Raw genomic sequence first — 13,597 nt, 5'->3', positions numbered from 1 at the left:
TAAACCTTGAGTCACTCTCGTCCCTCTTGGCTGTCTGAAGACCACAACTCCCAGTTTACTCATGTCCGTGGTTTACAAGGTGCCCATGGTGGTCCCATTGTTCTCTGCCCTCATCTCTTACAACTCTCCCCACTGTGCACGCCGCTTCGGCCACACTGGCGTCCTCGCCGTTCCTCAGGCATGCTAGCACGTCTTGCCCCAGGGCCTTTGCAAAGGCTGTTGCCTCTGTCCAGAAGGCCTTTCTCCCAGATAACCACACAGCTCATTCTCTTGCCTCCTCACGTGTTGGTTCATACATCACCTTCAGTGGTACTCAGACCTCTTGCCGCGCTCCTTCCTTCCTTCCTTAGCACTTACCACCCCGAACACACTGTAGAACTTGTTCACCGACTCTCTGTGTTGGGCTCACTTAGGCGTGCCAGCTCCCCACCCCCGCCAGGTCATCAGCCTGTTCTCTTCTCTAGGCCGCTGTCTAGCGCACTGCCTGGCCCACAGCCGGTGATGTCGGGGCAGACATGGGCAATGGGGCCACACCTCTCCGTGTAGCTCATAAGCTCTCTCAGGTGTAGGTGGCGGCTTTGATTTTATTTGAGGAGGAGGTGATTCCTATGTGGCGGTGAGTCCCGGGATGCTGTAAGTGCACCATCGGCCAGAGCCTCCCCTGCTGGCCCTCAGCCCAGGCCTCCATGAGCAGCAGGTCGTTCTGGGCTGATGACAGGACAAGGTGAAGGCCAGTGTGGGCAGGGTTGCTGCCTTGAATCTGGGAAATTCTGTAGTCTGCTCCCTCCAGGGACAAAGGTGTGAACCTCTAGGGGATGGTGCTGGAGGAGGTGTGGGGGGTGCGGAGGGAGGACTTGGTCAGCCCTGACGGTGCGTGCACTGTCTTATTGGTACTGGTTCCAAGGGCAGTGCCTGTCAGACGTCAGCGTGGAAGGGCAGACTGAACAGGAGGCAGCTCGGCAGCCCTGGTTGTGCCTCTTCTCCTGGCGCACGCACTTGGCCCTGCTGCTGGCTCCTGTATACCGTGGCTGTGGAGCATGTCGTATTCTCACCCAGGTCTGGCTTAACAGCCTCTGAGTAGATGCAGGGTCCTGCCCAGGGCCTTCCCACCAGGCCCTCAGTGTGGGCCTGCCCTGGGGCACATGTCTGAGCTCAGCAAGTGTTGGGGCTGAGGCTGGGAGACCTTGGGCTTGAGCACTTACTGGCTGTGTGACCGTGGGCAAGTTGTTTAACCTCTCCAAGCCCCAGCATGTAGGACACACTACACGCCACGGTGGCTGGCGTGTACTGTGTGCTCAGTAAGTGTTAGCAGTATGCATCCCTGAACTCTGTGCAGCTCACATCTCAGCTCCCCTAGAAGGCTCAGGAGTTCTCTCTTTGCATGGCCCTGGGCAGTGACAGGCACAGTTGCTTTTTGATATCTCACGTGCATTGCCAGCCTTTCTCATGATCCTGTATCCCACCCACGGTGCCTGGTTCAGGGCTTGGCATGAAAACGGATGTGGAAATTGGCAGCCTGAGGGCTTTGGGTCCTGGCTTTGGGTATGTTTGAGAGACTTCTGGAAAGCTTCCTGTGAGAATGGGTTTGGGGACAGCCGGCTCTAACCCTGCTTGTACCTCTGGGACTTATCCCAGGCCGGACAGGAAGCCCAGCACAGAAGGATGTGTGTCTATGTTTCCTGGTCCAGTGGGGACAGGTGAGGGTCAGTGGGAGCTCAGGCTGAATCCTGAGGGTGGCACAGCCTTGCATGGTAGAGAAGGCCATGGAGCTCTGCTGGCCAGGAGATGGGAAGGCCTGGAGGCTGGGGGAACAGCTGTTTCACAGGGCGGAGCGAGGTCAGGCAATGCCGGGGGACCCGTGCCACTCGCTGCAGCCCCGGCACCTAGGAAATGCCGGCAGGCAAAGGCAGCATGCCGCAACACCTGGCGTGGAGGTTGGGGCCCACGGGCCTCTTCCCATTGCCACTAGCCTCTGTTCTCTCTGGACCTTGCTTTCCTCCTCTTGGCCAGAGGGACCAGAGGAAGAATAAGATCTGGGATCTCCGGGAAAACCCAGTAGTAGGATGGACCCACTTGGTCCTGCCCACTCTGCTTCACCCTTTGGAGCCTGTGTCCCCTCGACCTAGCGTCTGTGCCACCTTGCCCCAGGGCAAGGATGGAGAGTCAGGATGGAACAAAGACCGTCCCTGCTGTTGGATGCTCCAGAGGTGGCCTCTGCCAATCCCGCCAAGTGAGGGCTGTGTTTGGCTGCCCTTGACTGACAGAAGACGGGCACTGAGGCAGTGTGAGTGCCTCTGAAGGGGAAACAGACATTTAAGGAGAGAGGATGGGGACAGTGTGCCCAGCAGCGTCGAGCCTGAGCCCGCTCGCGGAGAGTGAGACGCATCGTGCACTCGTGTGTGTTGTGCACACACGCTCACTTCTTTGTGTCACATTCATCCTGTGTCTATTGTGTTGTGTACTGTCGTCCTTGAGGGAGGGGCCACGCCTTCCCCTTTCATAGATTAGGAAAGGGGGTGGGCAGGGTGGGGGTGGACAGCAGCATGGTGTGATGGAAATAGCATGGGACTCAGGTCCAATCCTAGGTGACCTCTCTGAGCCTTAATTTCCTCATCTGTAAAATGGGGACAATAATAACTACATTTTAGAGATATTTGGGAAGCTTGAATAAAGTCATACCTGTGAAAATCCCAGGCTTGTGGGAGTTGCCTAGTAAGTGTTCATTTTCTTCCTTCCTTTCTTCCGCTGCAGACTTCCTGCAACACCCAGCAGAATGATGTGCACTCCCAGCTATTTGTGGACGATCTTCTTAGCAGATGTTGTTTAATTCTCATAACAGCTGGTTTCCAAAGGCAGAGGGCTGGAGATTTTTTATAAAAGACACTCACTCACTATGAGATGTCAGAGTGTCACTTAATTGCTCTGTGCCTCGGTTTCTCCTCTTGTAAATCAGGGGTAATGCTTGTGATGCTGGCTAGCTTCACTGCAGCATACGGTAGGCTAATGCAAGATAACAGATGGAAAGTGGTTTGAACAGTTAGAAAAAGGCGTCATGCTCAACCTCACTGGTAGTTAGGGAAATGCAAATTAAAACAACAAGGCCATTCCATTTTTCATGCTTCCAATTGGAAGCCATTTAAAAGAGGGATCACTTCCAGGTGGGCACAGAGGCCCTCTCATACACTTCTGGATGGAGTGGGAATTGCCACAGTCTTTACAGAAGGTAATATGACAGTGGCGAAGAAAAGTTTACATACGCGCTCTGTGTTGTATTTAATTGGCCCATTAATGCCGCTGTTGGAGAACCAAGATTGAGAGCAAAGTCCCAACACAGTTACATGCAGAGAGGTGTCCACGGTGACATTGCCTGTGTGGCAAGAACCTGTAAACACTCACATACCCAACAATAGGGGATGTTTGTCTCCATGATGAAACGTCCATACCATGAACTGTTATCTAGCTCTGAAAATGGAGGAGGTGGATGTGGCAGTGTTGACCTGGAGGGCTGTCTGTGAATTATTATGACGAGAAAAGTGAGTTTCCTTTGTGTAGAGGGTAACTTCATCATCCTAAGGAGAAACAGCAACCACACCACTCGTACGCCTTTGTAACGTGAACATATCTGCTTGGGTGTGGAGAAGGGCCTCGTAGGGTGCACGCCAGGCCCAAGCTGCCCACTCTGGCCATCAGAGAGGTCATGTTTGGCTCATGAAAATGGAATTATTTGCCAACATTTAAAAATTGAATTCATAGTAAAAACCAAACTTCCAGCTTTTCATTGAGAAAAATCAGAAGCTCTGGGCACACTGCACCCACATTCCCTCTTGGCTGAAATACATCAGCAGCTGCTGCCTTTGGACAGAGTGTTGGCCTCCAAATGGCCATCATTCCCACCACTGGGGTCTCCTCATTTGTATGCCCTGCCTGCCCCTGTGATAGGCTGCTGACCTCTGGAAACGCAAAGGGGTGGAAATACAGGGATATGATGGGCATTTGTCTTTTATCTTAGAATCTTTTATTTCCCACGTCACTGTTTCATACTTGGTAATTAGAACATTTTAAGTACAGTATTCAAGGAAAACACGAGGGCACCGCGGACCATTGTGTGCGGTGTGGGACAGGATCCATCCTCCACTTGGCACCCGGCTGGGAGGGGGAGTTGGCTCCAGGTCCGGAACCGAGAGATCTGAGCCCTGGGCCCTTTCTGAAGCCCTTGCCCCGAGGTCTTGCAGAGATGTGAAGTCTCTCCACAAAACCCTTTTCTTCAACTCCCTTCTCCTCCCCAAGGCTTTCCTGATCATTTAACGATGAGGGAGGTGGCATGTCAACTTGGGTCCAGATGCTGACCCCGCCACTCACTAGTTGGGGGTCTCTGAGCAAATTGTTTAACGGCTCTTGGCCTTCAGACCTCACCTTGTGAACTGGGGAGGATAACGCCTCCCAGGCGAGGTGCACAGTAGGTGCTCCCTGAAGGAGGACGTGTGGGCCCTTGGCTAGGCCGTGGGGATGCAGAGGTGAGGGGGCCATGAGCTGAGACACGGAGGTGAGACAGCGTTAGCGGAAGGCAGGGATCCCCAGCTGAGGAGCGTGGGCCCTTCCTGGTGTCACTGCTGGTCTCCAGGGAGGCCTGCTCCGGAGCCGCTGCGGGCGTAAGAAGGAACCAGAGGGCCGTGACCCTGCTGTAATGGGACCAGGCAGGCCACGGCCGCGATGGGAGGGAGCAGCCCTCCCGCCGCCCACCCGCTACCCCCGCCCCACTACACTTAGAGATGAGAGCTTGCTTTGCTAAGCCTCTGGCAGCTGGACCCCAGCTCTCTCTAGAGCTTAGCTAGAGACAGAAGTCCGGCTCCAGCTTTCCACAGACTTGCTGGGGGGCCCTGGTCAGGTTACCTCCCTTCTCTGTGCCTCTTTGGACGCCATGGCCTGGGGGCTGCTTTCATATCCCAGGTTATGAGATGATACTGCAGATATAAAAACAGGAAAAGACATGTTCATTGGGCACTTTGGCTGGGGGGGTGTCAGCACCCACCTCCTAACTCTGTCCCCACTAAACCAGGTTCCACCGCCCTCGGGGTATGCTGTCCTGGAGGACAGAGGCAGCAGCCCCTCCCTCTGCCCACTGAGCCCCGCATGTGTCACAAACCTGTCCCTGTGCCCCCTGAGCCCTGCCTACAAGCCTTGCAGTCGGCCTCCACGAGGGCACAGAGGGGACCGTTGCCCATGCCCTCAGCCCAGTCGTGCCACACCACTCTCAGCACTGGACGATGACAGAACCCCAGGGTACAGACCCTCTCTTCTTCCCCATGTGCCATGCCCACCCCCGTCTGCACCGATTCTCTCTCCTCCCTTCTCAGGCCCAATTCTCCCCGAGCTGCAGGGCTGAGGCAGCGCTGCACAGCCTGCAAGAGCAGACGCTCCAATGGGACGTTTCTCACCCTCCCCTCCTTTTGTCCCCAGGAGCCATGAGGTGCCACGTCGCTTCCAGCTGCCTCGTGGTCTGGCTGTCTGTGCTGATCTCTGGATGCTGTGGTAAGTTCAGTCCTCTGCCTTCTCTCCCCACAGCGAGCATGGGAGGCCGGGCTGGACGGGGTGTGGTTGGCGTTTGTGCTCTGGGACTCTCAAGACCCTGCCTTGCCGTGTGTGTGACTGGGCACTCACTTCCCTTTCTGGGCCTCAGTTGCTTCTGCAGCCCTCACAGGGCTGAAAATACCAGCCATCTCCAGGGCCTGGGACACATGAGGGAAGGGGAGGAGACTTGAGAAATACTTGAGCTCTAAGGGGAGGCATCTGTGTCCGTGAACTGTCCTTCTTCTGGGATGTGGGGACTGGCCCCAGTTCTAGTCCGTTTCACAGTTGTCTTTTGAGCACCTACTGTGTGACACTGTGTGCCCTACTGTGTCCAATTCTGGGGGTATGGAAGAAATGGCATTCTCGGGCGCTCAGGGGCTCACCAGGGAGAAAGACACAGATAGGATTGCTCTAAGCAGGGTGGATAAAGTGGTAATAAAGGATGTACAGAGCTCCAGAGAAGCCCATCAGAAGAAAAGATTAATTGAACTTGCGGGCACGGGAGAGACCCAGCCAGAAGGGAGACGTTTCATCTGGGCTCTGAAGACTGAGAAGTCGTTTTAAAGGGGGGAGAGGGAAGAAGGGAATCCTGGAGGAGGGAATAGTTTGAGCGAGGATGCGGCTGCCAGGAGTCTTCCTTCTCTGCAGGGCGGGCAGCCCTCCTTCCCCCGGCCTTGCAGCAGCCAGGTCAGTGCCAGCTTTAGTGCCCACGGAGGAGGCCAGGAAAGGCCTGGGCATTTGCCTCTCCTGGACCCCGGGAGCAAAGCAGCTCTGGTGTGCACGAAGGAAGGCCAGGACAGCAGGCACAGCTGGCTCGGTGTCCCGCGGGACCAGGGTGTCCTCAGGGAAGAGCTATGGGCAGGGCGTGCCTGGCGACACAGGCAAACATATTCCTGAGGGGCGTCAGCTCCTTCTCTCACTCCAGGGAGCCGGGAGCCTCTGGAGGAGACCAGAGCTTCATGCTTGGTGGAGTGCTGCTGGCATCCTGCTGCCGGAGAGTCCCCTGGCTTCCCTGCTGGGAGGGATCTCTGCTGGGATGCCCCTGTGATGGGGAGCTCACTCCCATCCAAGCAGCGCAGCCTCAAAGACTCTCAGGGGCAGAGCCACGAGGGATCTCAGACCCTCTTTCCACCCCTGGGCCAGCCACTGCTCCAGATGTCAAGTTTCTCCTTTGTAAAGCCCCATTCGGGGAGAGCTTAGTGAGGGGCACCCGAGACCCTCAGCTCTGACCCTCTGGGTTTGCTTGTTGGTGTCCTCAGACTCCTCAGGGACTCTGTGATCTTGGACACCCATGCCCTCCCCCGCCCTCCCCATTAAAAAGAAATATAACAGGTGCTAACAGCTTGGCTGCCTTCGTAGAAGAGGCGCAGTCTCCCCTTGAGCTCTCTAGATCCAGGCGGCTCACGCATCCAAATTGCAGCAGCTATCATAACAGTGACGCCGTGCACAGGACACCTCTGGCAGGGAGGCAGGGTGAGAGGGCAGCGAGGACTCTTTGTCTTCATCTTGAGGCTGGGAAACGGTGGCCAGAGAGGTAGAGCGATTTGCCCAGGCCGCACAGCAGCGAGTGGCAGGGCGTACAAGGCCTCACCTGGTCGCCGCGCTGTGCTCCCTGTCCTGTGCACCTTCCCTGTCATGAGTTGAGGGCGGGGTCTAGGGCTGTGCCCAACATGGACCTCAGCGAGAACCATTGTGCCTTCAGAGGCCTGGGCAGGTGGGCCTGGGCTGGGGTTGGGCTCTCCTGGTTCCAGTCCAGGCTCTGCCACTTGCCAGTGTCCTTCAAGCCCTAAGAGGAATCCCCTGCCCCATCCCACGGTTCTGAGTGAAGGCTGTGCTTCCTGGTCTGGTGGATGCCTTGTCCTTCCCACATCACGTGCCTGGACGGCTCCGCTCCTCCACATCTGCCCAGCTTTGCTTCCTTCCGGGATCTTTCCCTTCCTCGCCGCGTGTGGAAGGCCTGTCATCCAGCACCGCAGCTCGAATCTGCCTTCTGTGTGAGCCTCCCCCTCTCCCTTCTCCCCTCAGGCCTGTGGTGGTTAAAAGCTTGATTCTTGGGCTTCCCTGGTGGCGCAGTGGTTGAGAGTCCGCCTGCCGATGCAGGGGACGTGGGTTAGTGCCCCAGTCCGGGAAGATCCTACATGCCGCGGAGCGGCTGGGCCCGTGAGCCGTGGCCGCTGAGCCTGCGCGTCCGCAGCCTGTGCTCCGCAACGGGAGAGGCCACAGCAGTGTTGAAATAAATACTTAAAGCTGGTGGACCCGCATCTACTTTGTAGGGAAGGATAAGTGTGAGTGGGCCAGGGATGCAGGGAGAAGGCATCCAGGGCAGAACACACAGTAGGTGCCAAAGCAGGGAATGAGCATGCGTGGGGCGGGGACAGAGGGGTGCATCGTGGGCGCGGGCAGCTGGACTCCCGTTCCTTCACAGAAGTCGCTCGTTGTCCCCTCCCCTCGCACGGGCACTCACGTTCCCACTTGGCCGGAGGCCTCAAAGCTCCTGAGGCAGCAGTTTGCCTCTGGAGGCCACAGCCTTCATGCCTTAAAAGTGTCTTTTAAGGGAACAGGCGACCTGTGGGCACCCCCCTTTCCCACCCTCCCACCACCCTCCCAGTCCCCACTGGCAGCCCAAGGCCACTGGGCTTCCTAGGGTGGGAGCCTGTTCCCAGATCACGGTCCTGCTTGGTATGTGGCAGGCGACATACGTCCCCGAGGCTCTGCCCAGCCACCCGTGCGGAGCTCTCAGTGGCTGGTTATCGGCAGGTCCTGTAAAACAAAACGGACGATGAAAACGGACGATGCTGCTGCAGGTGACGTTTTTTCTGGCTGGTTTCCCTCCCATTGCCCCAGCCTGAGCCCACGCCGAATTCCCTGGTCGCCCCTGAGCCTTCTACCCTGGCTCAGCTGCTTTCTGTAAGGGAGCCCAAAGCCCCCAGCAGGGATCCAAAGCCTCCCCCTCTGGCTGAGCAGGCAGCACTGTCATTAATACCAACATTAATAATAGCTACCATTTATCGAGTGCTTGCTGTGTGCGCGAGCATGGCGCTAAGTGCTTTATGTATGTAATCTCATTTAATACTCAACACAGCCAAGAAGTAAGTCCTGTTGTTATCGTTATTTTACACCTGAGTAAACTGAGGCATGGGGAGGTCATATGACTAGAAAGAGGCACAGGGAGACTACAAACAAAGGCGAAGCCCTTGACCACTGGCCTCTGAGCCTTTCTGAGGCTCTTGAGTGTGTGAGGAGCCCCAGGTTCCTCATATGAGAGGGTGGAAGTGTGTGGGCGAGTGCATATGTGTAGTTGTGGTGGTCAGGGAGGGCTTCCTGGAAGAAGGGACATCTAAGGCAAAACTTGAAGGATAAATAGGAATTGGCAAGTGAAGGCAAAAGGGCCAGCAGTCCTGGCCAGGAGGGGAGAGAGAGGCTACAGTGCTTGCAGAACCAGAAATGGCATCAGCTTGGGTGCCTGAGCAGAGGGGGTGGGGGTGGAGATTCCATTAGTTCTGCCTGCTCCCCACGAGGAGGTCTCCAGCAATGAGGGAAGTACTAGCCTCTGTGTTCTTGAGCCTGGCCCAAGCTCTGAGGGAGCCAGGTCAGCAGAAATGAGGGAGGGGAGGGCTGCAGCCCACCCATGTTCAGGGCCCCTGGAAGACCCAGCGGGAGCTGCTTACGTGTGTGCCGCACGATGTCGGCCCCATGTGAGACTGACCAACCCCCCCATCCCTGGTTGGTAGGGGCAGAGGGGGAAGTGCCCTCGTTTGCCTCCTTCTGGGGTGTTTTCCAATACCAACAACCAGTTCTCCAACTCTCCAGACACCGACTGTGTGTCCAACAATTCAGTTCAATTCTGATGCTGTCTACCCAGAGTTAGTGCCAGATTCCACAGATTTAAGGGTTCAGCTCTGCTCTAGACGCCAGTGGTGAGTCCCAGGCCACCTGTACTTCTGACCAACTGGCTATAAATCAGGGCTTCCTTCTACCCTTTCTTAGGTTCAGTTAGCTAGAATGACTCACAGAACTCAGGGAAATACTTTACTTACATTTACTGGTTGAATATAAAGGATACAACTCAGGAACAGCCAGATGGAAGAGATGCACAGGGCAAGCTATGGGGGGGTGGGGTCGGGTGGAGCTTCCGTGCCTCTCCAGGTGTGCCCTCCTCCCAGCACACGGATGTGTTCACCAACTTGGGAGCTCATCCAATATTGGAAATCTCCCGCTCCCCTCCCCTCCCTAGAGGTTGGAGGTGGGCTGAAAGTTCCCCGTCTTATCACTTGGTCTTTCCGGGGATCAGCCCCTTCCTGAGGCTCTCTGTAGAGGCCCCACTCTAAGTCTCCTGACTGGGAAAAGGGAACCCTCCTACCCTGTCGGTGGGAATGTGAATTGGTGCAGCTACTACAAAGAACAGTATGGAGGTTCCTTAGAAAACTAAAAATAGAATTACCATATGATCCAGCAATCCCACTCCTGGCCATATATCCAGAGAAAACTCTAATTTGAAAAGATACATGCACCCCAGTGTTCATAGCAGCACTATTTACAATAACCAAGACATGGAAGCAACGTAAATGTCTATCAACATATGAAGGCGTAAAGAAGATGTGGCATGTATACGCAATGGGATACTACTCAGCCATAAAAAAGAATGAAATCATGCCATTTGCAGCTACATGGACGGACCTAGAGATTATCATACTAAGTGAAGTCAGTCAAACAGAGAAAGACAGATACCAATGGTGTTGCTTATATGTGGAATCTAAAATATGACACAAATGAACTTATTTACAAAACGGAAACAGACTCATGGACATAGAAAACAAACTTATGGTTACCAAAGGGGAAAGGAGGGGCTGGGGAATTAGGAGTTTGGGATTAGCAGATACAAACTACTCTATATAAAATAAACAAGATCCTACTGTAGAGCACAGGGAGCTATGTTTACTCTCTTTTAATAAACTATAGTAGAAAAGAATATGAAAAATAATATATTTATATGTATGTATAACTGAGTCACTTTGCTGTACACCAGAAATTAACACAACATTATAAATTAACTATACTTCAATAACAATTTTTTTAAAAATTGAAAGATAAAAATAAATCACCTCATTGGCATAAACGTGGGTGTGGTCAGGGGGCTCCTTACGGAGAAAACAAAAGACACTCCTATCACTCTGGAAATTGCACGGAGTTTTGAAGCTCTGTGCCAGGAACTGGGGGCACAGACCAAATGTATTTCATATTATACCATACTACTGAAGGCCTCTGGGGGGTTGCTCAGGGGACAGAGGAAGCCAGCCTTGGGGAGGCTTTGTGGGAGGGACTTGTGATATGGGGGACTCTTCATAGATATGAAATTCCTCAGCCCATGACGGTATCACGCTGTCCCCTTCCAGAGCCAGCCCCCAACCTGAGGCTGTCACAGAGTGGTACAGGGTTACCTGCACAGGCTTCCAGGTCTGGGTTCCAGTGCGGCCCATGCCACACTTACCAGCCGTGTGACCCTGGGCAAGATCCTAGTTACCCCCTCAAAGCCTCATTTTTCTCAGTAGTAACATGCAGACGTGACAGCACATGTTGGACCATGAGGATTGGTGGAGATGGTGTAAGCGGCTGGTACGGAGGAGGCTTCCATAGATGGCAGCTATTATCGTTGTTGTTGTTATTATTGTTGTTATTAATCACGTGGCATCAGCTGGCCACTCCTTCACACAACAAATAGCTGCTGAGGGCCTTCTAAGTGCCAAGTGCTGTTCTGGGCACCAGGGTTGCAGCACTTAACACAGCAGACAGCCCTTGTCCTTGCCAAGCTCCCAGTCTATCTACAGCTGGGAGGCCCAGTAGACATACAATGTGAGCCACATGTGTGGTCTTAAATTTTCTAAGAGGCGCATTAGAACAGAAACAGGTGAAACTCATTTTAATAATGTATTTGACTTAATCCACTATAGCTACAATCTTATCATTTCCACGTCATCAGTATAAAAGACGAATGAGATATTTCACACCCACTTTTTCGTACAACATCTTCAAAATCCTGTGTGTATTTTACACGTCAGCACATCCTAGCGTGGACCAGGTCTCAATAGCCACACGTGGCTCGTGGCCTCGCTGAGCGAACGACCTGACAGCCTTCTGCCTGCCTACTGGCGTTACTCCCCATAGGCCTCGAGGCAGAACGGCGAGCTGCCAAGGTCCTGGAAAGGTGTCTTCAGCACTGGATGCAGGTTCAGTGCCCACTGGAGCCCCTACTCTGTGCCCCTTGCAGAACGCATGGAGCTGGCACGAGGGTACTTGACTGATGCTCTTGTCCTCTAACTTCCAGGCCAGGTGAACCGACTGCCCTTCTTCATCAACCACTTCTTTGAAACATACCTGCTGATCAGCGAGGATACGCCTGTGGGTGAGTTGGCGCAAGGGCTGGTGGGCAGGCTGGGTGGCGTGAGGTGGGCTCCTTTCCCACAAGTGAAAGGGATCTTAGCGATTGAGCTGATCTTCCCCCTGTTATTGGAAACTCTTCCATGGGGTCCCAGATGGGTGTTCGTGTGGCCTCTGCTTGGTTGCCTCCAGGGATGGGACACTCATTACTTCCTGTGCTGGCCTATTCCAAAAGAGAGGAGTTCTCAGTGTCAAAGAGTTTATCACATTGAGCCCAAGTTGCTTGACTTTCACTTCCGCACTAATTTTGTCCTACAAAATGCCTCGTTCTTCTTCCTTGTGAAAATTTGAAGATGAAAGCTCTTGTAGAGTTTGTTTTGTAGCCTTTTGTACTTTTCTGTGATTACTGAGTTTTCTGCACAGAGTATGCCTGTTTTTTTGTCATTAGCAAAAAAAATTATCTAGGAAGTGATCACGAGCATCCTGGTACCCGCTTCTCACCACCCGCCCCCAGCTTGAGTCACCTCATCACCCAGGTCTATCCTCACGAGCCCCTCCCGAGGGCCTGGCTCCTACATCTGCAGCTGGAGGTCGGCACGCATAGCCCCATGGCCTTAGCTCAGCTCTAGGGACCCTGAAGCTTCTCAGGAAATGGGGTTGAATTGAACAAACCCATCTTGCAGCTGTGCTGACGGGAAGGCACTAGTTCTTGTGAGCATGGAGGAAAACAGCGCCAGGAGGTGCCTCTCACCTCCACCAGCACTCCCTCTTGTGTCCTCTCATTCTCGTCCGTGTCATTTTAGAGAAAGTGCTTGTAATCTGGGGCTTCTTACACTCAGGTCTGCCTGCTTCACGGGTATCAGGGTGGGGCTGTGGGCCAGAAGCAGCGAGCACCGGCAGCCGGCACGGTGCATCTTTCTGGAGCATCACTTACACCTGAAAATGAAGCAGGATGGCTTGGAGAGGGGAGGGCTGTGAAGATACTTAACTAGTAGGTCATTTCAAGTACTCTTTCATAGTGTAAGACCAAACATAGATGCAAAATTCTTCAAAGAAAATCTCTGCTTGAAGAGGGGAGCCTTAGTGGGCCCCAGACTCTCCCCTACTGTTTGCAGGGGCGCATGAGAAGCTCCCTGCAGAGGTCTTTCCTTCCACTCTTCCTTCTTGTGTGGGTAGGTGCTGGGCACAGCAGGTATTCTGACTATTGTGGGGATTGGCCCCATGGCCCAGTGACACTAGGGCTGTGGGGACCCACTGTGTAGAAAGTGGCCACTCTTTTGATGATTAGCAGCCCCATGCATCAGCATCATGAGGCTGGATTTGGGGATTGGTGTTTGGGCATCTGGGTGTTTGAAGTGTCCAGGAAGGAGGCAGATTGCCTCTCTGGAATGTCCTTCCAGAGGCTTAGCTCACCTTCTGAGGGGTGGAGAGGATGGCCGGCAGTCCCTTGGGGACCCTGCTGAGCTGGTTCCTCCCTTCTGAGTTGGGTCAGGGGGTGGTGTTTGTGGCTGGCTCCTCCACAGGCCCAGACCTGGTGTGCGGCTGGCACGGAGGCAGCAGAGAGGTGCCCAGTGCCTGTGGATCCATAAAAGATGAATGTTAGCAGCGTTTATCACCACTAGGGGTTCTGCTCTTTCCAGTTCATTCATCAGTT

The 13,597-nt window shown here is 54.1% G+C and overlaps 1 protein-coding gene across 1 annotated transcript in view; it reads left to right on the top strand.

The window, feature by feature from the left end:
• Positions 1–13,597, top strand: part of LOC307175649 (cadherin-23-like) — a 240,463-nt gene that overhangs the window by 60,895 nt on the left and 165,971 nt on the right. The window contains exons 2-3 of the mRNA XM_079900970.1: positions 5,458–5,529; positions 11,891–11,968. Of these exons, the coding sequence (XP_079757096.1) occupies positions 5,458–5,529; positions 11,891–11,968 (150 nt within the window). The remainder of the gene's footprint in view (positions 1–5,457; positions 5,530–11,890; positions 11,969–13,597) is intronic.

The sequence above is a fragment of the Stenella coeruleoalba genome, assembly GCF_951394435.1.
Source record: "Stenella coeruleoalba genome assembly, chromosome: 16".
NCBI classification, from domain to species: Eukaryota; Metazoa; Chordata; class Mammalia; order Artiodactyla; family Delphinidae; genus Stenella; species Stenella coeruleoalba.
The sequence above is the reverse complement of the archived record's forward strand: the minus strand, read 5'-3'. Positions and strand labels throughout refer to the sequence as shown.